General features: G+C 46.9%; 2 protein-coding genes across 3 annotated transcripts; one reads left to right on the top strand and one right to left on the bottom strand.

Moving 5' to 3' along the window:
- Nucleotides 1-10,014: 10,014 nt before the first annotated feature.
- Nucleotides 10,015-20,230, top strand: JOSD1 (Josephin domain containing 1). The gene is made up of 5 exons (XM_073326543.1): nt 10,015-10,095; nt 10,482-11,270; nt 15,895-16,023; nt 16,144-16,338; nt 17,885-20,230. Exons 2-5 carry the CDS (start codon nt 11,086-11,088, stop codon nt 17,982-17,984), a joined length of 609 nt encoding a protein of 202 aa, XP_073182644.1. The 5' UTR covers nt 10,015-10,095; nt 10,482-11,085; the 3' UTR covers nt 17,985-20,230.
- TOMM22 (translocase of outer mitochondrial membrane 22) lies at nt 10,690-24,918 on the bottom strand. Of its 2 annotated transcripts, none has more exons than XM_073326588.1 (4): nt 24,750-24,918; nt 24,477-24,595; nt 23,834-23,951; nt 10,690-10,713 (listed from the first exon to the last, which is right to left on the bottom strand). In XM_073326588.1, the coding sequence occupies exons 1-4, from the start codon at nt 24,855-24,857 to the stop codon at nt 10,705-10,707; spliced, it is 354 nt and encodes a 117-aa protein (XP_073182689.1). In that variant the 5' UTR covers nt 24,858-24,918; the 3' UTR covers nt 10,690-10,704. The 2 variants fall into 2 exon arrangements, with proteins under 2 accessions (XP_073182689.1, XP_073182678.1); XM_073326577.1 differs by lacking the exon at nt 10,690-10,713 and adding an exon at nt 20,564-21,269 and having other exon boundaries at nt 24,750-24,914.
- Nucleotides 24,919-25,659: the final 741 nt, after the last annotated feature.

Here is a 25,659-nt window from a genome sequence, read left to right as displayed (position 1 = left end):
AGTCTAGATGATTACTCCTGGGATTGAGAACAAGGGTCTAAGCACTCACTAATTTTTTTCCATGGGTGATCCAGGGCTGGAACACTCACGGAGTCAGCGTCTATGGTTCCTTTTAAGGCAGATTCTTTTTGTTAATAGAATCCATCTGCAGTCAGTCTGAGGCCCTCCTTTTAGAAACTTTCCCTTATTTCATTCTTTGAACCAGACATCCTCCCGACTTCAAGAAAACATTCTACAAATATGTTAGAAGTAAGAGGAAGACCAAGGACCAAGACCAACAGAAAATGTGGAAATAGCAGAAGTGCTAAATGACTTTTTTGTTTCAGTTTTCACCAAAAAGGTTTGTAGTGATTGGACATCTAACATAGTGAATGCCAGTGAAAATGAGGTAGGATCAGAGGCTAAAATAGGGAAAGAATAAGTTAAAAATTACTTAGACAAGTTAGATGTCTTCAGGTCACCAGGGCCTGATTAAATACATCTAGAATACTCAAGGAACTGACTGAGGAGATATCTGAGCCATTACCATTTATCTTCGAAGAGTCATGGAAGACGGGAGAGATTTCCAGAGGACTGGAAAAGGGAAAATATAGTGCCAATCTATAAAAAGGGAAATAAGGACAACTGCGGGAATTAAAGACCAGTCAGCTTAACTTCTGTACCTGGAAAGATAATGGAGCAAATTATTAAGCAATCAATTTGCAAAGACCTTGAAGATAATAAGATGATAAATAACAGTCAGCATGTATTTGTCAAGAACAAATCTTGTCAAACCAATCTAATAGATTTCTTTGAGAGGGTAACAAGCCTTGTGGATGGGGGGAAGCAGTGGATGTGGTATATCTTGATTTTAGTAAGGCTTCTGATACCGTCTGACAAGACTTACTCAAAAACAAACTAGGGAGATACTACCTAGATAGAGCTACAAAAGGTGGGTGCATAACTGGTTGGAAAACCATTCCAAGAGAATAGTTATCAGTGGTTCACAGTCAAGCTGGAAGGACATATCAAGTGGGGTCCTGCAGGGATCAGTTTTGTTCAGATCAGTTTTGTTCAATATCTTCATCAACGATTTAGATAATGGCATAGAGAGTACACTTTTAAAGTTTGCAAACAATACCAAGCTGGGAATGCTTTGAGGATAGGATTAAAATTCAAAATGATCTGGACAAACTGGAGAAATGGTCAGAAGTAAAGAGGATGAAATTCAATAAGGACAAATGCAAAGTACTCCACTTAGGAAGGAACAATCAGTTGCACACATACAAAATGGGAAATGAGTGACTAAGAAGGAGTACTGCGGAAGAGGATCTGGAGGTCATAGTGGATCACAAGCTAAATATGAGTCAACAGTGTAACACTGTTGCAAAAAAAAAAAAAAGCAAACATCATTCTGGGGTGTATTAGCAGAAGTGTTGTAAGCAAGACACAAGAAGTAATTCTTCCACTCTACTCTGCGCTAATTAGGCCTCAGCGAGAGTATTGTGTCCAGTTCTGGGCACCACATTTCAGGATAGATGTGGACAAACTGGAGAAAGTCCAGAGGAGAGCAACAAAAATGATTAAAGGTCTACAAAACATGATGTCAAGGTTCCTCCCCCACTCTGAACTCTAGGGTACAGATGTGGGGACCTGCATGAAAAACCTCCTAAGCTTATCTTTACCAGCTTAGGTCAAAACTTCCCCAAGGTACAAAATATTACACCCGTTGTCCTTGGACTGGCCGCTACCACCACCAAACTAATACTGGTTACTGGGGAAGAGCTGTTTGGACGCATCCTTCCCCCCAAAATACTTCCCAAAACCTTGCACCCCACTTCCTGGACAAGGTTTGGTAAAAAGCCTCACCAATTTGCCTAGGTGACTACAGACCCAGACCCTTGGATCTTAAGAACAATGAACAATCCTCCCAACACTTGCACCCCCCCTTTCCTGGGAAATGTTGGATAAAAAGCCTCACCAATTTGCATAGGTGACCACAGACCCAAACCCTTGGATCTGAGAACAATGAAAAAAGCATTCAGTTTTTTACAAGAAGACTTTTAATAAAAAATAGAAGTAAATAGAAATAAAGAAATCCCCCCTGTAAAATCAGGATGGTAGATATCTTACAGGGTAATTAGATTCAAAAACATAGAGAACCCCTCTAGGCAAAACCTTAAGTTACAAAAAAGATACACAGACAGAAATAGTTATTCTATTCAGCACAATTCTTTTCTCAGCCATTTAAAGAAATCATAATCTAACACATACCTAGCTAGATTACTTACTAAAAGTTCTAAGACTCCATTCCTGTTCTGTCCCTGGCAAGAGCAGCATACAGACAGAGACCCTTTGTTTCTCTCCCTCCTCCCAGCTTTTGAAAGTATCTTGTCTCCTCATTGGTCATTTTGGTCAGGTGCCAGCGAGGTTACCTTTAGCTTCTTAACCCTTTACAGGTGAGAGGAGCTTTCCCCTGGCCAGGAGGGATTTCAAAGGGGTTTACCCTTCCCTTTATATTTATGACACATGACCTATGAGGGAAGATTGAAAAAAAATGGGTTTGTTTTGTTTAGAAAAGAGAAGACCGAGAGGGGACCTGATAACAGTTTTGCAGTACATAAAGATTGTTACAAGGAGAAGGAAGGTAAATTGTTCTCATTAACCTCTGATGATAGGACAAGAAGCAATGGGCTTAAATTGAAGCAAGGGTGGTTTAGGTTGGACATTAGGAAAAACTTCCTAACTGTCACAATAGTTAAGCACTGGAATAAATTGCCTAGGATGGTTGTGAAATCTCCATCACTGGAGATTTTTAAGAGCAGGTTAGACAAACACATAGCAGGGATGGTCTAGATCAGAGGTGGGTAAACTACGGCCCGCGGGCCACATAGAATCATAGAATATCAGGGTTGGAAAGGACCTCAGGAGGTCATCTAATCCAACCGCTGCTCAAAGCAGGACCAATCCCCAATTTTTGCCCCAGATCCCTAAATGGTCCCCTACAAGGATTGAACTCACAAGCCTGGGTTTAGCAGGCCAGTGCTCAAACCACTGAGCTATCCCTCCCCCCCGTAAATCTGGCTTGCGGGACCGTCCTGCCCGGTCCTTGAACTCCTGGCCGGAGATGCTAGCCCCCAGTCCCTCCCCTGCTGTCCCCCCTCTCCCGCAGCCATGCCGCTGTGTGGGCAGCGCTCTGGCCCACTGCTCCTGCTGGTCAGCGTGGCTTGCACCCACCCACCTCCCAGGCTTTCCAATAAACCTGTCCTGCTGCTCTGAGCGGCATGGCAAGGGGGCGGGTAGCGTGGGGAGAGGGGGTTGGATAAGGGGCAGGAAGTCCTGGGGGGCAGTCAGGGGACAGGGACTGGTTGGATGGGGTGTAGGTTCTGGGGGGGGTCAGGAGACAGGGTGCAGGGGGGGTTGGATAGGGGGTGGGGTCCCAGGAGGGGGCGGTCAGGGGACAAGGAACGGGGGGGGGTTGAATGGGTCAGGGGTTCTGAGGGGGGAAGTCAGGGGGCGGGAAGTGGGAGGGGATGGATACGGGGCAAGGGCCAGGCTGTTTGGGGAGGCACAGCCTTCCCTACCCGACCCTCCATACCGTTTTGCAACCCCGATGTGGCCCTTGGGCCAAAAAGTTTGCCCACCCCTGGTCTAGATAATACCATGAGTGCAGGGGACTAGAGTAGATGACCTCTCAAGGTCCCTTCCAGTCCTATGATTCTATGATTATGTAAAAAGAGATTTATTTTCAGTAGCTCATTTAGTCTGAGACTGAGCTGAGACTGCCAACATGGGGAATACATTATTGCTAAATATGGTATTGGTTTTCAGTCCTGTTTCACTAGTAATTGGACTGAAATCCGTAACACTGCATATTAGGATACTGAGCAGCCATTGTATGGTAACATTTTGAAATCATGTCTCATTTGGGATTGTAATGGAATGAGTGACCTTGGGGTGAAAGGCTCTATATCCTGCCCTGGAGCAACCCACGGAAAAAAAATTAGTGGGAGCTTAGCACCCACCGGCAGCCAACTCCTATCCCTGCCCCCCCACCAGCACCGCCTCTCTGCTGGCGGCCCGGCAAAATAACTCCTCCCCCGTCCCTCCCACCGTCTCCTCCCCACAGCAATCAGCTGTTCCGCTGTATGCAGGAGGTGCTGGGGGGGGAGGAGTGGGGATGGGGCGCACTCGGGGGAGGAGGCAGAACTGGGTGGGAAGAGGTGGAGGTTTGGGAAAAGGGGTAGGGTGGGAGTATGGCCTGGAGTGGAGCAGGGGTGGGAAGAGGTGAGGCGGGGGTGGCGGCTTGGGGTCAGATGGGGTCGTGGCTTGGGGCAAAGCAGGGGGGTTAAGCACCCCCGGGGCCAGGAGGAAGCTGGCGCCTGTGAAAGGAACCAACATGGACATTCTCACCACACACATCAGTGTTATCTTAAAAGTAAAACCTATGGGAACCGAGGTATGACAGAAAAGCTGTTGGGCAGGAGGGGAAGAGATAAGGAGAAAAGACCTTGAGGAGAAAAGCGATTGTAAAACTTATCTAAATTAAACTTGGAAATAGAGGGGGGAACTGTCTTGAATTGATTTGTTAACTAAAGAGGTAATTAGCTCTGACATCATTTGTTAGTTAAAGGGTATAAAAGTAGGATGACCAGATGTCCCGATTTTATAGGGTCAGTCCCGATATTTGGGACGTTTTCTTATATAGGTGCCTATTACCCTTCACGCCCTGTCCTGATTTTTTACACATTCTATCTGGTCACCCTATATAAAAGAGTTGTGATTTTGAGGTTTCTTTGTCAGACTCTACCTGATCATGCTGGAACATGCCAGGATGAGATGGTTCCCTGTAGGTCTGGCCTACTTGTAAGTATACCGATCAGCTGCTTATGAATACTTTGTTTACTCCTGGGGGAATTCTGCACCAAACAATTAAAAATTCTGCACACAATATTTTAAAATTCTGCATATTTTGTTTGTCAAAATAACACAATATAATCAAGCCAGTTTTAATTATTTTGGTAATTTATTTCAAAATACCTGTCAGCAAGTATGGCTGTAACAATACAGACAACAAAAAAGATTCAGGAAATGTTTCTTGACAAAGAGATTCCTTACTAGGCATATTAATACAGAACTTTGAACAATAATGCATTTAAACTACAATACAGAACCGTATTTCCTGTACCCCTCAAGAAGCAGTGCAAAGGCTTGGGGAAGTCAGGGGTAACAAAGGAGCAAGGGAGAGGGAAGTAATTGCTGGGAAGGAGCCTGGGAGTGAATCTGTAGGATTGTTGGGTGTGGGTGGGAGAAATATGGAACAAGTTTTTTGGGGGGATTGTTAGGGAGTTAGGGAGCCTCCCGCACACAGACCCTTGCTGACCCCTAGCCTCTATCATCAATCAGACACATCTGCCCCCCGTCCCGACATGTCCCTGCACCCCCACTCAGCCACCTCTCTTCCCCTGTCCCCATGCATCCCTGCACCTCCCCTCCCCCTGTCCCCATGTGTCCCTGCATTCCCACTCAGCCACTCCCACCCCCCTGCATCCCCACTCAGACACTTTCCTCCCTTCTCTCCCCATGTGTCCCTGCACCCCCACTCCCATTCAGCCCCGGCTGTCACCTCACTAGCTCCTGTGCCCCCACCCCAATCTGTCCCTCTCACTAGCCTTTCTGAACCCCAGACTATATGACCCTCCAGCAGCCCCATGTGCCCCGTTCTGTCCATCCCCACCATATTCTGTGCTTCCTCACCTGGCCCCACGGGCAAGGCGTTCTGAAGAAGGCAGACACTGCCCCCTCCCTCTCTATGGCTGGCTGCTCCAACCCTGAGCTGGCTGTCCTCTCTTCTGGCACCACAGCAGCTCCTGGTGGGTGAAAGGTGTAACTGCAACACCTCCCTGGCAGAATGTATTTTCTGCAGGGGAAAAAAATCTGCAGGGGACATGAATTCTGCATGTGTGCAGTGGAGCAGAATTTCCCCAGGAGTAAATTTGTTACTGTACTGGGTGTAGTACATGCTTATTTTTAAATTAGCAGGCATGTTTACAGCAATTGTATATAACACCATTGGGCCAAATTTATGGTCAAACTGGTGTCTGGTACTCTCCCATATTAATAATTTCTAATATTATTGATAATTCCAACAGCACAAAAGGGAACTAGTGACCTTTTAACAACCTAATTTCCTTTTTGAAATTCCTCCATATGTCAGGGCCAGACTTTTCTACACCTCTTATTTCAGCAAGGTACCAGGCAATCAGTGCAGAACAGTTGGGTAAATCTGAAGCAAGAAAGTATTTCACTAAGGGTATGTCTAAATTACGAAATTAGATCAATTTTAAAGAAGTTGATTTTTAGAATTCAATTTTATACAGTCGATTGCGTATGTCCACACTAAGCGCATTAAGTCGGCGGAGTGCGTCCTCACTACTGTGGCTAGCATCGACTTATGGAGCGGTGCACTGTGGGTAGCTTTCCCTCAGTTCCCGCAGTCTCCGCCGCCCATTCTGGGTTAAGCTCCCAATGCCTGATGGGGCAAAAACATTGTCGCGGGTGGTTTTGGGTACATGTCATCAGCCGCCCCTCTCTCCGTGAAAGCAATGGCAGATAATTGTTTCGCGCCTTTTTTCCTGGGTTACCTGTGAAAACGCCATTCCACAGCAAGTATAAAGCCCTCTCAGTTCACTGTCACCGTTGCTGTTGTGGGCAAGTCTATTGTGGGGGCTGCTGTGATCCAAGTAGCCAACGCAATCATTAACGTTCTTTTATCAAGGGTAGTGACTCTAGGAAATGTGCAGGCCTTTTTAGATTTTAGGTGCATCATATTCCTGTCCTTTGCCGCTGGTGAAGAAGTCTTGCAGCCATCCATTCCAGTCTGGTTGGCGCTGTAACACCCCATAGCACTTCTGTGGTTGACACATGTAACAGCTCCAGGGCTCTTGCTCTTTTGCCGTGGCCGAGGTACCTTGCCCTACCAGGACCTCCAAGCTTTCGACACAGAAGCACTTGCAGCAGCTGGCATTGCTACACAGCAGCAGCTCCTGGGTGCCTTTGAAGCAGACGGTGCAGTAGGACTGCTAGCTGTCCTCATCGGACATGTAGCTTGGTCGGGGGTTCTGGGAACGTCTTCCCTGCCCAGCTCTAGGAGCCTTGTCGGGGAGGAGTACAGAAGTCGATTTTAAGACCCCTTTAGGTCAACGGAACAGGGTTGGTTGTTTGGACGCAGTCATTTTTAAATCGACCTAACGTAGCTACATTTGACTTAACCCCATAGTGTAGACCAGGGCTAAGTCTTCTAGCACTGCGAGGTGCAAATTCCAATTAGCAATCCTAACAGATTGACTAAAGAGCTGCAAAGACTCACCCACAGCTGGCACTTGTCCCAGCATCTTCAACTTTTTCTGGTGCTCAATGTACTTCTTCTCCAACCTTGTCAATTCAGTGTTTGGATGCACTAATTACAGCCCCATGCATTGTGTTTAACCAGGTCCTCCACACTAGTATTCTCCAAAGATTCATTTACTAGTCAGTACTCTTTGTCTCTCCATTGATGCCTAAAAATGATCAAGACCAAAGTAAAAACACAGATTTTGTAATAAATTACTTTGGGATTATCATTATGTTGCATCTGATGAAGTGAGCTGTAGCTCACGAAAGCTTATGCTCAAATAAATTTGTTAGTCTCTAAGGTGTCACAAGTACTCCTTTTATTATGTTATGTAATATACGTTATGTAACTTTGTGCATACCATTTGTGGATGGATTTCAGTAACTTCTGGCTGCATGCGGACATCATAACCAGTGCCTCATTACAACTCTTTTGGTGTAACAAACAGAGCTGATAATCAATACCACAGAACCTCTTCTTTTTTGCTGATGACAGCAAATCAAGTTGAAGCGCTCCTTCCATGCATAGTAATCTGTAACATTAAAAAAAATAATCAGCTATCATATTGGGAGAATTAACTAATAACACAGTACTGTCAGTTGATGGTCATAGTTTAATTATGTGAGGGCTGCATGTATGACATACTTGTGTTAAAGTATAATTAAAAAACACTGTTTTATAAACTTTTTCTCAAATATATATCTACATAATTGTTCTGGGTTTGTGACATTTGATACCATTGCGTTCACGGGAGAAAGGGGTTTCAAATGATACTCAACTCAACCTACTTCCAACCACATTATATCAACATTTTCTCTACCCAGAGGGCCTGGAGCTGGGAATGTGTGGTGGAGGCAGGGATTGAGTCCCCTTTGCTATGCCGCAGAGGGTGACACGATTGAAATAATGATTCTGTAGATTTTTGACAAATCAAACGACACCACCCTTAACCTTCTATCATTAACTTGCCAACAGAATTATAATGCTCCCAGATTGTAATGTCATTAACAGGATATCGAACTAGATGAATCACTGGATCTGATCTTGTATAACCCTATGGAAACCGAACTTCTGTCACACCCTATAGAAGTAACTCCAGGTTAGGGCTGAGCCATATATGCAGACTGTGTATTTGTCATCTTAAAATGTTCCCATGGTAAATCCAGAGGTATCCAAAGGGTTAAGCATGTCATCCAGATATCAACTCCCTGCCAGCATTATGCTCTCAACATTCCAGACACTGGTTTAATTCATAAATAAAGAAAACTGCAGCCCAGCAACAACAAATTACTCACACTCTTCTTCAGGGTTCATTACCACAGTAGAAAGTATTACTGTTATTGGGTGTTAGTTACATCACATATGAAGAAGGGAGGAGTGTGCAAAAGGAAGAAACAAAAAGGGTCAGAGTTAGAAAGCTGCAATAGCTATGCAATCCAGAGCTGGCACTAGGCATAAGTAGACTAAGCAATTGCTGAGGCCCCAAGCAGCAAAAGGGAGCCCCCCATTCACTTTTTATTATGGCATTGTGTATGGGGGCCCTCACAAAATATTCCTGCTTTGGGCCTCCAATGGATGCTATCCCACAACAGTGTGCAGACTGTGGGAGCTAGAGCAAGGGAGTCTCTGACCCATGCATAGGGTGTAAACCCAAAACACCATGCACGGCTACAGCCAGCTCCAAACTGCAACCCCCTCCAACTCCTCCTCTGTCCTTTGTCTCTTCCCCGGGTCCAGGAGGCCACCGGATCAGTTTGTTCTCCAACACCTTCAGTTGGCCCTTTGCAGGGGTGGGGCCCAGGCCATCAGTTGCCAGGAGACAGGGTGTCAGCTATTCTCTGTGCAGACAGCCTAGGGCTCTGCAACAATCACACACACTTACCTCACTACCTAGATACTTAAGAATTCATAGGGGAAACTGAGGCACTCACACAGTATTCAGAGAAAACATTTAAGAACATTCCCACTTTGTCACACTGGAGGAAGGGCAGCTCAGTGCAGAGAGAGATGAAGAGAATGGGCTAGAACCAGGGAGAAGGTAGGTACCAGCTCTATGTGGGCGGGGTGGGGGGGATTCTGTTTACCCCCTCCCCAGCCCTGCTGCGCTTGCAGTTTACCCCTGGCCGCTCCCTTGCTCCAGGGACCAACACTAGCTCCTGCCCCAATGTGCTTTTGCCCCCGGCCCCTTTTACAATCATTCCCAGGGGGGCCCACAAATATGTTTGGAGCCAGGCCCACAAAAAGTTAATCGGGCCCTGGCTACAGGAGCTGTTAAATGGCGGTGCTGAGGGTCTGACTCCTGCCCGGGCTGCAGCTCAAACCCTGTGCAGGGCAAGGCACTGAGCCGGCAGCACAGGCCAATACAAGGGGTGCGTAATCCACGGCGGTCTGTACGGTCCATACACGGTGGCCTGCAGGGTCGCTACTCTAGCAGGGCACCAAGCAACACCGGCTGATGCCGTGGGTGACGTGACTAACCCACGGCCAGGCTGCAGGCGCGTGCTCCCTGGCCGCGGGGAGTCAGGCCCGCACTCGGCCCAGGGGGCGAACAGATTGCAGTGACGTCATCACTCGCCTGGACCTGCGCCCGGAGCGTTCAGGCTACGTAAGCGTGTGCGAGGCGGGGACAGAGCACGCGCCGTACGTGGGGCGGGTCGGCCGCGCGCGTGCGCGGGGACACCCGGGGGTGGCTGTTGAGCCAGGGAGGTCGGGGCTGGCCAGCGGTGAGTAGGGGGCTCCCCGGGAGAGGGACACCGCGGCCGCTGCATGTCCCCGCCGGGCGGGACCGGCCCCGGGCTCTCCTCGGGCTTCCCCCTCATGCGGGGAACCCCCCCGGCCCTGCCCCGCTGCCGCCGCCGCCCCCCCTCCCCGCGCGGGGCGAGCGCTCCCCGGCCACACGGTGCCTCAGGGCCGCGCTGGTGGGGGGCGCCCTGGCACCTGAGGGTGGGGGCTGCCTGCTCGCGCTGCTTTCCGAGGGGGGTCGGGGTAGAAACGCCTCGAGCGGGCTCCCCGCCCTGCCCGGAGCCCCGCGGGAACCTGCCCGGGCCCGATGCGCTTTGTGCCACTGCTTTTCCTGCCGGGCTAATCGAGGCTTTTCTTCCTTGCTCAGGAGCGTGGCAGGACTTGGCGAGGAGCTCACGCCTTGCGAGAGGCCGCTTCCCTCCCCAGCCCTTGGCATCTGCTTTTCAGGACACAGCCACTCCCAAAGGGATGGAGAAAGGCAGCTGAGAGGCCCCCAAGGCTCCTGCCAAGGGCCTCTGAGACTGGCCTCATCTTACCTGGTTTGGCTTCGTGGGGGTGGGCATTTCTTCCCAGCCTGCTCTGGATCCTTTTTAGCGGCGCTAAGGACCAAAGGAGATGGAAGAAAAGGAGCGATGTGATAAATTCCAGCTGGTATCCTGACGCTAAGCGGATTTAAATCTTATTTTGATATTTTTGAAGAGGAGACAGAGGGAAGGAAATACCCCAACAGCAACTTTTTATGGGGTGGGGGAGGAGGGAGGGTGGGAAAAAATGTTACAGATCCCTACGTGATTTTTGCAAGCAAGCAATTACTAAACAAACTGAAGCACAAGAAAAGGGCTTGCCAGCTGGAAGCAGGATTTGCTGATAAAAGAAGGGATCAGTGGGCTCTTGTTTTGATTGTGGAGCAGGGGAGAAACTTCAGACTCCTCTGTTTCTCACCATCTTCCCCACAACTACCCTAAGAAAAAATGAGTTGCGTGCCATGGAAAGGTGACAAAACCAAATCTGAGTCTCCTGAGCCACCACAGCTGGCACCACTACGTATTTACCATGAGAAACAGCGTAGGGAGCTGTGTGCTCTCCATGCCCTCAATAATGTCTTCCAGGACAGCAACGCCTTCACCCGGGAAACACTGCAAGAGATTTTCCAGAGGTAGGGAGCACCCTGCACTGGCATTGTTAGTTCCATTTTTGCACTTCATTGCTGGGATGAGTATCTGAAATACCCTTTCTGTGCGTGGCAAGGGGGAGAGGAAGGTTGTTCAGAATCTGACACTGCTGAAGGCTAGACATGGCATCTTCTCTATTCTGTCACATAAATCTCCTATATTAATGATGGAAAAACCCTGATCTTCTCTCCCCCTTCCCCCCCCCCCCCCCATGGTTTCCTGTCCCTCATACTGTTCAGGCTGCCACTGTAGGGTGCAAGGACTCAGTTGCAGATGCCCTTATGTAATAGGCCCGCTTTAATTATCTCTCCCTCCCCGATGCTCTTTCCACCTGGTTCCCAAATTTCCTCCCTTCCTGTTTTTTAAAAGGTAAATTATTCCCATCAAAATACTTTGTTTGCCTTGTGGTCAGGTGGTTGGCCTGAGTGGGGAGGGTAGGAGAGGACTGAAAAATGGGTCAGAATGAAAACATTTTGACGTAGTTCTGTCCAAAAACTTCTAAACAGCTGCAAGTTAGAGCTTATGTCTACTTCCTGTGCTGTTCTGTGATGAAATGAGTGACTCTTGGTGTTCATTTATGAATGAAATATTATTGCCTCTGTATTTTCACACAGGCAAGGTCCTGTATACTCTGGCAAGCAAGATCTAAATTCCGCAGCTAGTTCCCTATGATCTGTGACACTGTGGTGCAAATCCTGCAGCAGTTTTGGATAACTTTTAAATATGGAGTTTTTTGTTTAAATATGAAAAGAAATAATCCAGTCAAAAGCCTTGATTTTTATGATCAAATTCCAAGTGTTTTATGCTTTTCCTACACTTTCATGGGAGCACTTGTGAATACTACTCTGAAAGTCACTTCCCTCCACCAATATACTAAAGGGAATCCCCTTTGATTCTCCATCTCTATCCATAGTAGTCATTGCAGATTAATCTAATTTGGGCTGGAGGTCCATTACCAGAATCTGATAGTCTAGAATATGTGAGAAGCCAAGCTCCATGTAAATAAATGTGCAGGAACTTCATGCCAGGGGACGTGACCTAAAGTCTTTTCTGCCATTGATCAAGGTTTGTGTAGTCCCTCAATGCTGACAACACAATAGCAGTATTCTGTATCAGTGAGGTGTTTTCCCCCAGCTACTCTTCTGAGAAGCCACGGTCCCATGAGAATGGTATCCGGCTCGCCTATGTATCTTTCTTTGATTATCTCTAACACATTTTCTTTTTCAATTTTAAATCAGACTACAATACTATCATGAGTAGTCTTCAAAATGGACCATAATTAACATACTGATCAAGAAGTGGAGCTGTCCATCAATGGTCAGCAATGAAAAGTGCTGGTGGTTTTGTTCCAGCACAGGGACAGAAACGTAATCATGGATCACTTCTATTGGACTGGGCTTCTGTGTTGAAGATCTTTCTCAGAAGTGGAAGAGGTTTTGCATATGGGTAGTGGAAAAGAACCTATCTTGGATTACTTGCTGAACTTAATTGAAGGCAAGAAGAGGTTGAAGGACTATGGGCCATCTTCAGCATACTGTGCTTCAGTTGACAGTTCCACTGTCTTCAGTCATCTCACTGTGTGTCATCAGATTCCCTAGAGGTTTGGTAAATGTATCCCCACCAAACAGTGAACTCACTGAACATGGGATCTAAACCTGGGGGTGACAAAACTAATGACTTGCCCTTTGAGTCCTTACCAGTCACCAAAGACAGCCTTTGTAACCGTAATCACATCTACAAGAAGAGTTATTGAATTGCAGGCTTTAATAGTTGATCCCCCAACCTTCATTGTATTCCATAGAGACAAAATGTGTCCTACATATTCATCCCAAATATATAGCAAAAGTTGGGTCCAGGCTTCCATCTGAATTAGACCACTCATATCCTGGTATTCTTCAGACCTTATTCCTATTCACAAGAAATTAGATTGCATACCCTAGATGTCAAGAGTCTTTGATTTGCATATCCACACAACATCTGTCAAAGAGGACTAGTTTGTGTTCTGAGACCTGATTAGCCAGGATGACAGTACCTTAGGGTCTTGAGGCTTACTCTATTGCACATCAGTGACATACTTCTATAATGATTCTGTTTTATAAATCTGTAGGATGGCTACCTGAAATTCTACACATACATACACAGCTGTACTTGTACAGCTTGGAATCTAGATTGCATACTCTGTTTTGGGAGTGCAGCTTTGCATTCCTTGTGTAATTAAACTCAGCTGATCTTTCTGTGGGTTCTACAGTACAAGTTAAGTGCACATACGAGTAGAAATACATAGAGGCAGCTCTCAAAGAGGAAATGTTACTCACCGGTAACAGTTTGTGTGTTACCTCTGCATATTTATACAACCTGCCCACTTTCCTTTTCTTCTCTGAATTCTACTCCTCTGGAAAGAACAAAATTGGTTGTAGCCTTACAGCTCTCTTATAAATGTGCTTCTGGACTGTTTACTAGAATGTAAGCTCTCTGGGGAAGGGTCTGTGTGTCGGGTTCTTTCCCCCCCCCCCCCCCGTTTGTACAGTGTCTAGCACAGTGGGGTCCTGGTCTGTAATTGGGGCTCCTAGGTGCTATTATTTCTATTACCATGATGCTCAGCAGCACCAGCCTGCATGTCATATGAGTGTAAATATGCAGAGGCAATATTCTTGAAGAAGTAGAGTTAAGTGTTTGGAAGTGGATATACTGAAAGAGTTGTGGTCAACAATCTGCAAAAAGCAGCTTTTGTGTGACCAGTGAAAGCCAGTCGAAGTTTTGGGACCATAATTACTTGTGAATATTACTGCCTCTGTTTTTGGCACAGTAATATTCTGATCATGTTAAAAGAAGCAGTAATTTGACCTTTGCTCAGAAACACACCAGTGATATTAGTTGCCTTTCCTATTAACAACTTGTTTCAAGCCTTCCCTCCCTTTTATAGGCCCATCACTTTTGGGTTGGATTACACCAACATAGTCTACTGTAGCTGCCTCTGAAGACTAGAAGCTTATGTTAGTGCAAAATGCTGCCCACTTAGGCACTGGTGGCCTGGGACCTGGCTATGTGAAAAGCTGCCTATCCCCTCCTGGTGTCAAAGACTTTACGGTAGAATGCTCTAGGATCACGGTATTTTTAGTGGACAGCCTTAGCCTGCACAAGTCGTTCCATCTGGCTGTCCACCAAAGTTTGACAGCCTTCAGGGCACAGTGTAAGAACCAAGCAGGCATCTCTGCTCCCCCAGCCATGTGGGAGGAAGAGCAGGAGCTCCTGGGAATGGAGCTAATATGTGGGTGACTTTTCTGGCTGGAAGCAACAACCTTTGGACGCTAGTGATGTCATCAAACTAATTTCTTCAATTTAGCCAAATCAGCAGAGGTCATCTTACTTCAACTCCCTCCCACCCCTTTTCCTTATGGGTCCTCTGTAGCTAGCTGCACTTGCTGGCTATTGGGGCCCCCCCTCAGCTACTCCTCCACTCTTCCTTTCGCTGCCTCCATTCCTTCCCTATCCTCTCATTCCTTCCTGCCTTTTCCTCACTGCAAAGCATATTTTAAAAAAATACAAAAACAACAAAATGTAACTGGATATTTGCCAACCATCACTCTAACTGACCTGCTTGTATGATACATGCTTTGCCCCGTGCCTTGTCTATTGAGATAGTAAGCTCTTTGGTGGGGAGACTGTCTTCCTATATTTTTGCACAGTACACAGCATGATGGGACCCTGATCCTGATTGTGGCTGCTGTTGAGGTGCTATCACACTACAACAAACAATAATGTCTAGGCAAGCTTCTGAGTGAATGTTTTTAAGTGGCAGCGAAGAGGGATTTCCTACCAGCAAGCTTAGCCGTTGAGCTATTATTGTAATAGCATTGACAGTTGGTCCATGCAGTGGTGATACTGCTTGTTTTAATAGGTTTCAGAGTAGCAGCCGTGTTAGTCTGTATTCGCAAAAAGAAAAGGAGGACTTGTGGCACCTTAGAGACTAACCAATTTATTTGAGCATAAGCTTTCGTGAGCTACAGTTCATTTCAATCTGATGAAGAGAGCTGTAGCTCACGAAAGCTTATGCTCAGATAAATTGGTTAGTCTCTAAGGTGCCACACGTACTCCTTTTATTCTTGTTTTAATAGGTTCCCAGATGCTACAGTGTTGGATTTTATAAACATGAGTTCTTCTTCCTTGGCAAACATGAAAACATACCAGCAGCCAAACCACTCCAGGGTGCTGTGAGCTCATCCATTATTATGAGTTTAGTAGGGTCAGACCCAGTCAATACCGGTACTCTTTGGAGGTTTCCCATCTAAATGACATTACCCTTTTCCTTTTGAGTCAGGGCTGAACTAATACCTTGTCAATTTCTCTGCCTGCTGGGTAAGAGAGAGAGCAGAATAGTTCAGGTTGAAGATGCCAGGCTTTGCCAGTCGTCCAATTGGGATTTTGAACAGTGAGGATGTATAACAGGATTGCACAACCTTCCCATTGAATCATCATCTTTCAGCTGAACTTTGCATGGGATACAGGTACAACAACCAGTGCCACTTCTAACTAGCGTATGGATGTGTGAACCTGGGAGATGGATACAATGAACTCCTGCAACAGTATACTTTCACTTTGTGTTCACAGACTGTCTCCCAACACTATGGTGACACCACACAAGAAGAGCATGCTGGGAAACGGAAACTATGATGTGAATGTCATCATGGCAGCGCTTCAGACCAAAGGCTATGAAGCAGTTTGGTGGGACAAGCGCAGGTACTGAGAACCAGCTTTTAATTGCTATAGTTTGGGAAGTGGCTGCCTCATGGTAGGGTTTATAACAGAGGAAGTAGGAGAAATAACTGAATACCATCTCTGCTCTCTCTGCTTCCCCAGGGATGTTAATGTCATTGCCCTCTCTAATGTGATGGGCTTCATCATGAATCTGCCCTCCAGCCTCTGCTGGGGTCCCCTGAAGCTCCCCCTTAAACGACAGCACTGGATCTGCGTCCGGGAGGTGGGAGGCACCTACTACAATCTCGACTCCAAACTCAAGATGCCAGAGTGGATTGGAGGTGAAAGTGAGCTCAGGTGAGTCTCCTTCCTTCCTAATCCCCTACTCCTAGCCCCTATTACAGATTGGGCATCTGCTTTTAACACCTAGTATCTGGTACAATATAGCTCATGCTTTACTGCCACTGTAGAATGGCATGAATTCTGATAGCAAAGACTGAAGAATGGGAATGAAATTCGTATACCCCTCCTGGATCTTACCCCATGTGTCTTATTTATGTGAAGCTAAGAAAACAATGTTAGCTAATAGGAGACTTCAAGGTTCAGGAGAGCCTGGGCTTCTTTCCTAAGGCAGCTGGTTGTGTCACCATGATGAGTGTAGATTCCTAGATGGTTAATCTGTGGTGACACCTGTAATAGACCGACCTACCATGCTCTGTCATGTTTCTTCAGATGGGGAGCACTTGACAGCGTTCCACTGATGGTCAGTTATTGCATGTGTCCAACAGAGAGATGATTTAATTTGAAAAATGCAGCTTTTTTCCTTAAACAGTTTCTACAGAGGCTAATGAGCCTCTCCCCATTTTCCTGTTCTTTCTGAGATCCAGGTAGCACTTCTGTGCTTGTACTAAATTTTCCATGTCTTTCAGAGTGTAAAATTGTGGTTCTTACCAATCATGGTCAATGAAGATTCGTGGCATTCGCCCCTCACATGCTGAAAACCATAATGATTAGCCTTGATGCCCCAAATTGATTCCATTTGGAGAATTGTGCTCTAGCAATGTCTGTAGAGCTGGTCATGCCAATCAAGAATTAGTGAATTGAGTGACAACCTAAAATTCCATGTGTGTAACTTCCAGTAGAGAATTCATTCACTCCTACGATTGCTGCTTAATACTGCTGGTTTGGAATGATTACTGTTTCAGTCTCAAGACAGTTGCATTTCAGCATTAAGTGAATGATTCCTGTGTATAAAATTTTGGGAACTTTTTTGGCAAAATATATAAGGGAAATTTAAGACTTTTATTTTCATATTATTTAAGTCCTTCTATCTTTGACTACCGGATAAATCACTCAGTCAAAGAGAGGCTGAAAAAATGTATTGGATCCCAATTCATGGGCTGCCAGTAATCATTCTGTGCCACTAGGTTTACCATGGCATCCTACTTTTTCCTGCCAGTCACTTCACCTTGGGGGGGGGGGGTGTGTGTGTGTGCTTTGAAATAGATGAGATTGCTGATCTCTGAAACCCAAAGAAGTTTGTTTATTTCAGTTGTATTACATCTTGCCAATTCACAAGAACAGTGTGTGTGGCCTTGGAGAATGGGCAAGATTTTTTTGTATAAACTCTAATAATGAGGTTAAGACTATGCCCATGTGGTTCCAAAATAACCTGCCAGGTGGTGTATGCATTTAGTTAGAAATTGAATATGTAGTAGTCAGAAAATTGATTGTAAAAAAAAAAACAAAAAACCTTCACCTATTATCTTCCTGTGTATTTTGTCACATCTGCTTATTTAATAAGTCTTTACTCCTAAAGGGCTTTACTACTTATTACAGAGCCAATACTACTTATTCTGGATTTTGTTGTTTCACCTCACTTTTGCCCTTCTCCTTTCCATAGGAAATTTTTGAAACACCAGCTGAGAGGAAAGAACTGTGAACTTTTGCTGGTGGTGCCAGAGGAGGTGGAAGCACATCAGAGCTGGAGAGCTGACATGTGACCTGGATTTGCCCTGTCTTTTCTCACTACAGCTCCAGTCCCTCCCCCCACAAACCCCTGATGTCTTCTGACCTGGATAATGGGTGCCCTAGCTCTTTTCCTCTGGAACTTCCTTTCACTGGTCTCTTCTTTTTATATTGACTGTGCAATAGGGCAGTGGCATAGGGTATTGTGGGGGCCAGAATGGATGAGGATGGAAGCCAGTCACTTTTTAATGAGGAGAGTGAGCTCTAAGCTTTTAAGCTGATTACCTTGCATAGTGCTCTTTAAAATACGCTTTGGGGATAGGGAGTTTGGAACACTCCTGCTGATTCTCACCCATGCCCTAATATCTTAAAGACTGATTGTGGCTGGACACTACTCCCTCCAGACTTAACAAAACTTCTTTGGATGGGAAGTGTCAAGCATGCTGCCTCCTCTCTGAAACAGTCTCTACCCCCAAAGCAAACTATTCTGGATACATTTGCAAATCATGGGGGACTCAGGAAACTCTCGAACACTAGCAATGGTGCTCTGTAGAATCTCCTGCTTAGTGAGGGTTTGTGCCAAGGGTTAGGGACATCCTATTTTTAAAGAAACTGTTGGGGTAAGTTGGGGGATTCTTCTCTAAAGTTTTTAGGGATTTTTGTTACACAGATGGCTTAGATGCTTCTTTGGATAGGGCAGGCTGATTAGGGAGTAGAAGTGTTAACAAGTTTAGGCTGGTTCAGAAGCATCACATATCTGGAGTAAGAGAGGCCACCAGGGGCTTGTAGAGGGTTTTCTTTGGTGCAGTATATAACATCTTAATTGTTCCTTTATGTGCACTTGTTAGTTCAGGAGCTGATTGCAGAGAAGGGAATAAAACTGAAGGTGTTTAAGAGGAAGGAGGGAGTCGTTTCCTCTTATTTTCCTCCTCTGTGGAAGACTAGCCACGGCCATGAGAGAGGAAGAAAGAGGGTGGAGAAACTCTTCTACAAATAACCTAGAAGTTATGCAAAGCAAAATCAAAGCGAGGCATTGCAATTGTAAATTTCTCTGCCTCCTGTTGTCACTAGCAGTTACTGGGGGAGATGTGTACAGGGTTCATGAGAGAGTCTTCCTGATGGTAAGGGCAGACTGTCTAGCATGGTAGCTGAACCAGGTACTTTGGTTTTGGCTGACAGACATTCCCCCTGACTGCTGAATCACCTCACCCTCTGTTCCCTCCTGCAGAGAAGAGTGACTATGACAGGGAGACTCCAGTAGGAATCTTTCACTCAGTTTTTTTTCTATGCCACCCGGTGCTGGGTGTAGTTTAATCATTCCTTCCACAGCAGAAAGGAAAGGGTGAGTTTGGGATGAACTTCACACTACTATTGACTCTTCCTGGTCAAGCTATGTTACAACTGTTTGTCTCATTTCCTAATGCACATGCTGTCCTCCCAGTTATAACAGCAAGTGTAGAACAGTGATGGAAACCACCCTGGGTAAGCCAGTGTCTGAAGCTAAACTTACAAACCACCAAAGCCTTCCCTTTGCAACAGAAAACAGAGGCCATGTGGCAACAGGACAAGAGTGGTGGTGTGGTCAACCCCGGACATCCTACAGGTACCATGCTTCAGCCTCCTGACAACACATTGGCAGTGGCTCTTCTGCATGTTCTGCAGTCCAAACCCAATGTTTCTATTTCTACTTCCTTCTTACCACATTCCAATGACCAAAACCAGCTGGCAGAATTTTTAAACACATCACAAGGAATTCTGCTAATGACTTGAAGCCATTTTCTAAAAGGGAAGGAAAAAAACAGCAAAAGAATTTTCTATGTTGATTAAAATCGCACTTTGGAGAGACCCTGTTTGCATGGAAGCTGCAAGCCAATGGATCAGTGTACAATATGCAAAGATGTTTTAAAAACATTGTAGGGCTGCCTCCCTATATTTGTATCTAATGTCACTGCTTAACCCCCAGGGAAAAGGTGTGATCCAGCTGCTCAGGAAAAGGGAAACTGTATGATCACATCCCTGGGGAATAGTGCTGTGGTGACAGATGGAGGGGAAACAGACTAATCTCACTGCTTAGGAGTGGGGAAGCCCATGTTTGTTTTCTTGCTTGTTTGGTTTTGTTATAGCCTTGTCTTGGGTTTGTTTACAGAGATGTATTTTGTTTAACCAAATATTAAAAATGGAAAAATCTCCATATAAAGTGTCCTGTCACTTCTGTGTGTTCAGCTGAATTGTTCTGTAACATGGTATGTAAAGGAAAAAATAAATTGTTCTTTGTTATGAAGTTGTGGCCTTCTTGGGAGAAACTACATTCATCAAACTGCTTCTGAACTCTGATATGGAACTCATCTAGTTGACTCTAGGTAGCCCTAAGATACCACTCTTGAGACATGGCTAAGTTATCCAAAACTTCTTACCTATCTAAGCTGTCTTAGGTTGGAACCATCTCCTCTCCCACCCCATCACAGCTAACACTGTATACATAAAGCTGGAGAATAACCACCCATCTGGGTGCAAAGCAGTAACAGCTATTCTAGTCTTCCATTAGTATCTGGGGCCATGAACGTTGAGCCCTCAAGGTGCAAATCCACAAGGGATGTCTACTAAACACACCATGTTTGGGTTCAATTTATTTAATATTTAATACAAAAAAGATATGCAGCCGATTTCCAAAGTGTAGTAGTTTTATGATGCAAACAATCAGCATAGGCACAATCTTTAACCAAATGTGCTCCCCTTTCCTCCTCCAACAAAAAAAAATTGCAAAGAAAATACTGAAAACAAGTTTTCCTACAGGGCTCAGATGAAACTTACTACTCTTTGTAAATTCACTCCTTCCTTTCTATCACTGGCCTCTTCCGGCCTTGATTTAGCCAAGAGAAATACAGGATTTTCTTTTAATTGCAGAATTTACTGAACAAACTGGCCAGAGCCTAATTTTGTGTCCTAAGGTAAGGAGCCCACAGCAGGTGCTCTTCAATTTGAAGTCTCTGTAACTGCTCACTGTATGGACTGACTGGATAAAAGGAAAAACTTATTACCTCTGGAGGGGAAGCTACAGGCAGAAGCCCGTCAAAAAAAAGGTCCAGGAGAGGGGATTTTGCCCCATTATGGATAGGTCAGTGTCCCAAAGTTTAAAAAAAAAAAAAAAAGAGGCAGGGGGAATACCCAGCCTGACAAACCAACAGTTCAAATGAATCAATGTTGAGGTCTCCCCATGTAATATGGATTGAAGCAGCTTTTGGAAGTTAGATCTTTCCAGAAAGTGGTGGCAGGGCCCCTGGTATACTGCCAGACAACCCTGTAGTGGGTCCTAAGAGAATCTGCAAGAGATGATACTGGGTTAAAAAAGCTATTTAACTATAACGATTGAAAACAGCATAGCACCCCTCCCTACCCCCATAGTTCCAGTAAGGAGGAGGTTTAGCATCTGATAATAAGGGTTCCACATTTGTGACTGGGCAACAAAAAGGTAGATGACATTCAATGTCAATAAATGCAAAGTAATGCATACTGGAAAACAATCTCAACTATACATACAAAATGATGGGGACTAAATTAGCTGTTACCATTCAAGAAAGATCTTGGAGTCATGGCTAGTTCTCTGAAAACATGCACTCAGCGGGTGCAGCAGCAGACCAAAAAAAGTGAACAATGTTATGTGGCGAGATTAAAAAGATTGGGACTGTTCAGCTTGGAAAAGAGACAACTAAGGGGAGATATGATAGAGGTCTATAAAATCCTGAACAGTGGGTGAGGAAAAAGTGAATAAGGAAGTGTTATTTACCACTTCACATAACCAAAAATCAGTGGTCACCTAATGACAGGTTTCAGAGTACCAGCCGTGTTAGTCTGTATTCGCAAATGCATCTCATGAGGTGAAATGAAGCTCACGAAAGCTTATGCTCAAATAAATTGGTTAGTCTCTAAGGTGCCACAAGTACTCCTTGGTCACCTAATGCAATTAATAGGCAGCAGGTTTAAAACAAAAGGAAGGTACTTCATGCAATACACAGTCAATCTGGAAATTGTTGCCAGGGGATGTTGTGAAGAGCGAAAGTATAACTGCGTTAAAAAAAGAAGTAGGTAAGTTCATGGAGGACAGGCCTATCAATTGCTATTAGCCAGAATGATCAGGAATGGAATTCCATGCTCTCGGTATCCTTAAGCCTCTGCCTGCCTGATGCTGGGGATGGATCACTCAATAATTGCCATGCTCTGTTTATTCCCTCCAAAGCATCTGGCATTGGCTATTGTTGGAAGACAGGATACTGGGCTAGATGGACCATTGGTCTGACCCAATATGTCTGTTCTTAACTCACGCTGCAGGGCTGAGAGTGCAATACTCCTGTCACTTTGCAATACCATTCCCGTTCTGCTATGGCAGCTAACTGCTGTAGACTTATTCAGATAGCAAAGGGAAAATAAGACATCTCATCTCAGTACTCTTAGTCAGGGGTATCAAACATGTGGCCCATGAGCTGTATCAGGCCTATATGATGCATTTGATGGCTGCATGATATACTCACGTTATGCAGAACCTAAGCCAATGGTGGGCAACCTGCGGCCTGTACGCAGCCCATCAGGGTAATCCGCTGGCAGACTAGGAGACACTGTTTACACTGACTGTCCGCAGGCACAGTCACCCGCAGCTCCCAGTGGCCGCGGTTCGCTATTCCCAGCCAATGGGAGCTGCGGAAGTAGCAGCAGCCAGTACATCCCTGAGGCCCGCGCCGCTTCCTGCAGTTCCCATTAGCCGGGAATGGCGAACCGTGGCCACTGGGAGCTGCGGGCTGCCGTGCCTGCAGATGGTCAATGTAAACAGTGTCTCATGGCCCGCCAGCGGATTACCTGAAGGGCCGCAGGTTGCCCACCACTGATCTAAGCGCTCTTCCCCCACACCCCAGCCTAAGTTCCCTCTAAGCAATGCGGCTGTGCAGCAGGCTATCAAGGTCTACGCAGGCACGCAGCGCGGAGAGCTGCCTCTCCCCCGGCCCTGGAGCTGCTGCGGACAGTGAAAGGCTCTCTTGCCCAGGCCTGGGCTGCTGTGGCAAGAGAGGGCTGGGGGGAGTTCTCTCTCCCCACCACAACCCCAGGGCAGCCTGTACCCCAAACCCCTCATCCCTGGCTCCACTCCAGAGCCCACACCTCCAGCCAGAGCCCTCACCCCACCCCCAACCCTAAGCCTCCTCCCTCACTCTTAACTCCTCAGTGCCACCCCCGCCACACATCACCTATTGGTGCACATAACAAAATTTATTCCACACGTGGATGTAAAAAATGAGAGGGAACACTGCCCCCAGCCCAAATCAGCTTTTAGCCCTCACTGCTGCAAAGAGCACCTTCCACATACAAACTAAATGTAAACAATGTCATGTCAGCTGCCTGAATCTGCAGAGAGCTTGGAACAATGAGTCAGTGATGAATTCCCCTTCTCCCTTTTAAACTGATTGAAGTAGCCACTGTAAAAATCCAGTGATGACATGCCAACATCAGCATTAACTGATAACTCTAGCAGATGGAATGGGGTAGTGGGTGTGAGTGCAGCCTTCAAGAGAGAGAGTTGATCTCTGTGTGAGCCTCCCACTGACATCAGTGGGATTTGTGCTGTGGATTGAGGATAATAAGCCATCCTGAATTTATGCCCTGGCTCACGGACCATAATTAAACATGAAATCAAGCCCTCTCCTCTCTGCTAAATGAGTTTGAAACTGCTGGCATTAGAAAAAGTAGGGGGGGAATCCTGGTGACGCAAACAAGACAAGGTTTATGATGTCCCACAAACCCCATCATCATCTGCTAATCTCTCTGTTGCAAGGCAACCAAAGAGTATTAGCCTGTGTTCATGGACTGCAATGGAGCAATGGTCTTGAGGTTTCAGGCTCACCTGTCGCTGCTGCAGCTGCTGCTGTTGCTCCATCTGCAGTTTCTCAGTTTCAAATACAACAGGAAGAACAAGGATCATGAAGGAGGTAGTCCCAATCCAGAGAGCTGCCCTGGAGAATCTAGAGAGAAAAAAATAATCAAGACAGAAAAATCTTGATTTGAGTTCCCTTCATATGGGAGGAACAACAGACCCCTGTATATGGAACAACAGACCCCTGTTCCCCTTCTACCTCTAGAAAGGGAGGACCAAGAGAAACTCCCATACAGCTCTGCCTGGGTACCTCAATCCTGATTTGGACTAATTTTTGATATTCCAGTCTTGCACACTCCAGGTAGCTCTGCCAAAGCACCTGAACCTAATCTGTAGTCCCCATTGCTATTCCAGTCCTGGCTCCCATACTCTGCTATGTGCTTGAGCAGGATGTGTAGCGTTACCACACACCCCTTCAGCACAGTCTGCGCTGCTCACTGACGCTCGCGCACAAGCCCAACAACCGGGGGCGGGGGCAGGGAACGCAGCCCGCAAGCGCGGGGCCTGAGCGGCCAATAACCGACCCGGACCGGACAAACGGCACGCGGCCCTGACAGCCCACCCGGGCCCGGGAGAGCCAGACCCAGCCACGCCCCCGGCGCCGCCTTCTCACCGGTACATGCTCTGGGCCACAGAGAGGGACACATCGAAGGTAGCTCCCGCCGCGGTCCGGACGCTCTCCGGGAACATCTCGGTCAGGCCCCAGAGCCGCTCGCTCAGGGTCTCGTCCAGCTGCGGGGGAGGCTCAGAGTCAGACCCGTGAGATGCCGCCGGGAACGGCCCCTGCCCTGCGCCCCCCCCCCCACGCGCAGGGGTCACCCCGGCCTCGCACATGGAGCCCGCGGGCGGCCACGCTCCCCCTGCTCCCTGCCCCGCGACCCGGTACCTCGTCATCGTCGTCCTCCTCCAGCTCCTCCGCCAGCTCCTCCGCCTTGCCCGGGCCGCCCTTGGGCAGCAGCAGCTCCTCGGGGGACAGGGGCGACGCGGCGGCCATGGCTGCAACCAGGAGAGCGGGGGTGACACCGGAAGCGGAAGGGAGCCGACGAGACGGAGGCCCCGGGCGATGACAGAGACAGCGGAAGGGAGGCGAGCGACAGTCACGCGGGAGGGGCTGAGAGCTGCGGGGAGAGAGCGGCCTCTAGCGGTCAACCTCCCCCCTAGAGGCCTCTCCTGCCCAGTTCTGCAAATCCAGCAGGGCAAAGGGCCCTAGCCTGCGCCCCTGCCTAGGTGCTCTCTCCCATGCTCCATCGCTGCTCCGCGGCTGCACAGCCCTTAGCCTTGCCTATCCGCTCCACCTCTTCCATCTGTTCCTAACTCCTAGGGGGCCTCCTCCATTGCCCACAGCTTCCTGGCCCCTCTGCTTCCAAAGGCTCATGCCCTTAGCTTAACAGGCTCTTGCCCTGACACCTTGCGAAGTGGGTATGCAGGGGGGAAATTAGACCCCAGCCCTCCCCCACTTGCTCATCTCCTCTGCTGCAGAAGGAAATGGCCAGTAGTTGCGCCATGGCTCATGGAGGAAGGGCATAATACATCTCTGTGAGATAGAGGCAGTGTTGGTTTAGTGTACAGGGCACTGACGTGGGACTCAAGCGACTGGCTTTCTATTCCCAGATCTGCCACTGACCTGCTGTGTGACCTTGAATGAATCACTCCACCTCTCTATTTCCCCTCTCACTCTTTGTCTATCCTATGTAATCAGACTGTAAGCTCTTCAGGGCAAGGACTGTTTCTCACTACATGTCTGTGCAGCATCTAACATTCTGGGGCCTGTTTTCAGTTAGGGCTTTAAGAGTGCA

Source organism: Lepidochelys kempii, chromosome 1, assembly GCF_965140285.1.
Source record: "Lepidochelys kempii isolate rLepKem1 chromosome 1, rLepKem1.hap1, whole genome shotgun sequence".
Classification (NCBI taxonomy): domain Eukaryota; kingdom Metazoa; phylum Chordata; order Testudines; family Cheloniidae; genus Lepidochelys; species Lepidochelys kempii.
The sequence above is the reverse complement of the archived record's forward strand: the minus strand, read 5'-3'. Positions and strand labels throughout refer to the sequence as shown.

Coding starts and splice junctions, on each gene's coding strand:
- TOMM22 (XM_073326577.1), bottom strand. CDS start 24,857: ATGGCCGCCGCGTCGCCCCTGTCCCCCGAGGAGCTGCTGCTGCCCAAG. Junction 24,596..24,749: donor AGGAGGACGACGATGACGAG/GTACCGGGTCGC, acceptor CCTCCCCCGCAG/CTGGACGAGACCCTGAGCGA. Junction 23,952..24,476: donor GTGGCCCAGAGCATGTACCG/GTGAGAAGGCGG, acceptor TTTTCTCTCTAG/ATTCTCCAGGGCAGCTCTCT.
- JOSD1 (XM_073326543.1), top strand. CDS start 11,086: ATGAGTTGCGTGCCATGGAAAGGTGACAAAACCAAATCTGAGTCTCCT. Junction 16,024..16,143: donor GTTTGGTGGGACAAGCGCAG/GTACTGAGAACC, acceptor CTGCTTCCCCAG/GGATGTTAATGTCATTGCCC. Junction 16,339..17,884: donor GGAGGTGAAAGTGAGCTCAG/GTGAGTCTCCTT, acceptor TCCTTTCCATAG/GAAATTTTTGAAACACCAGC.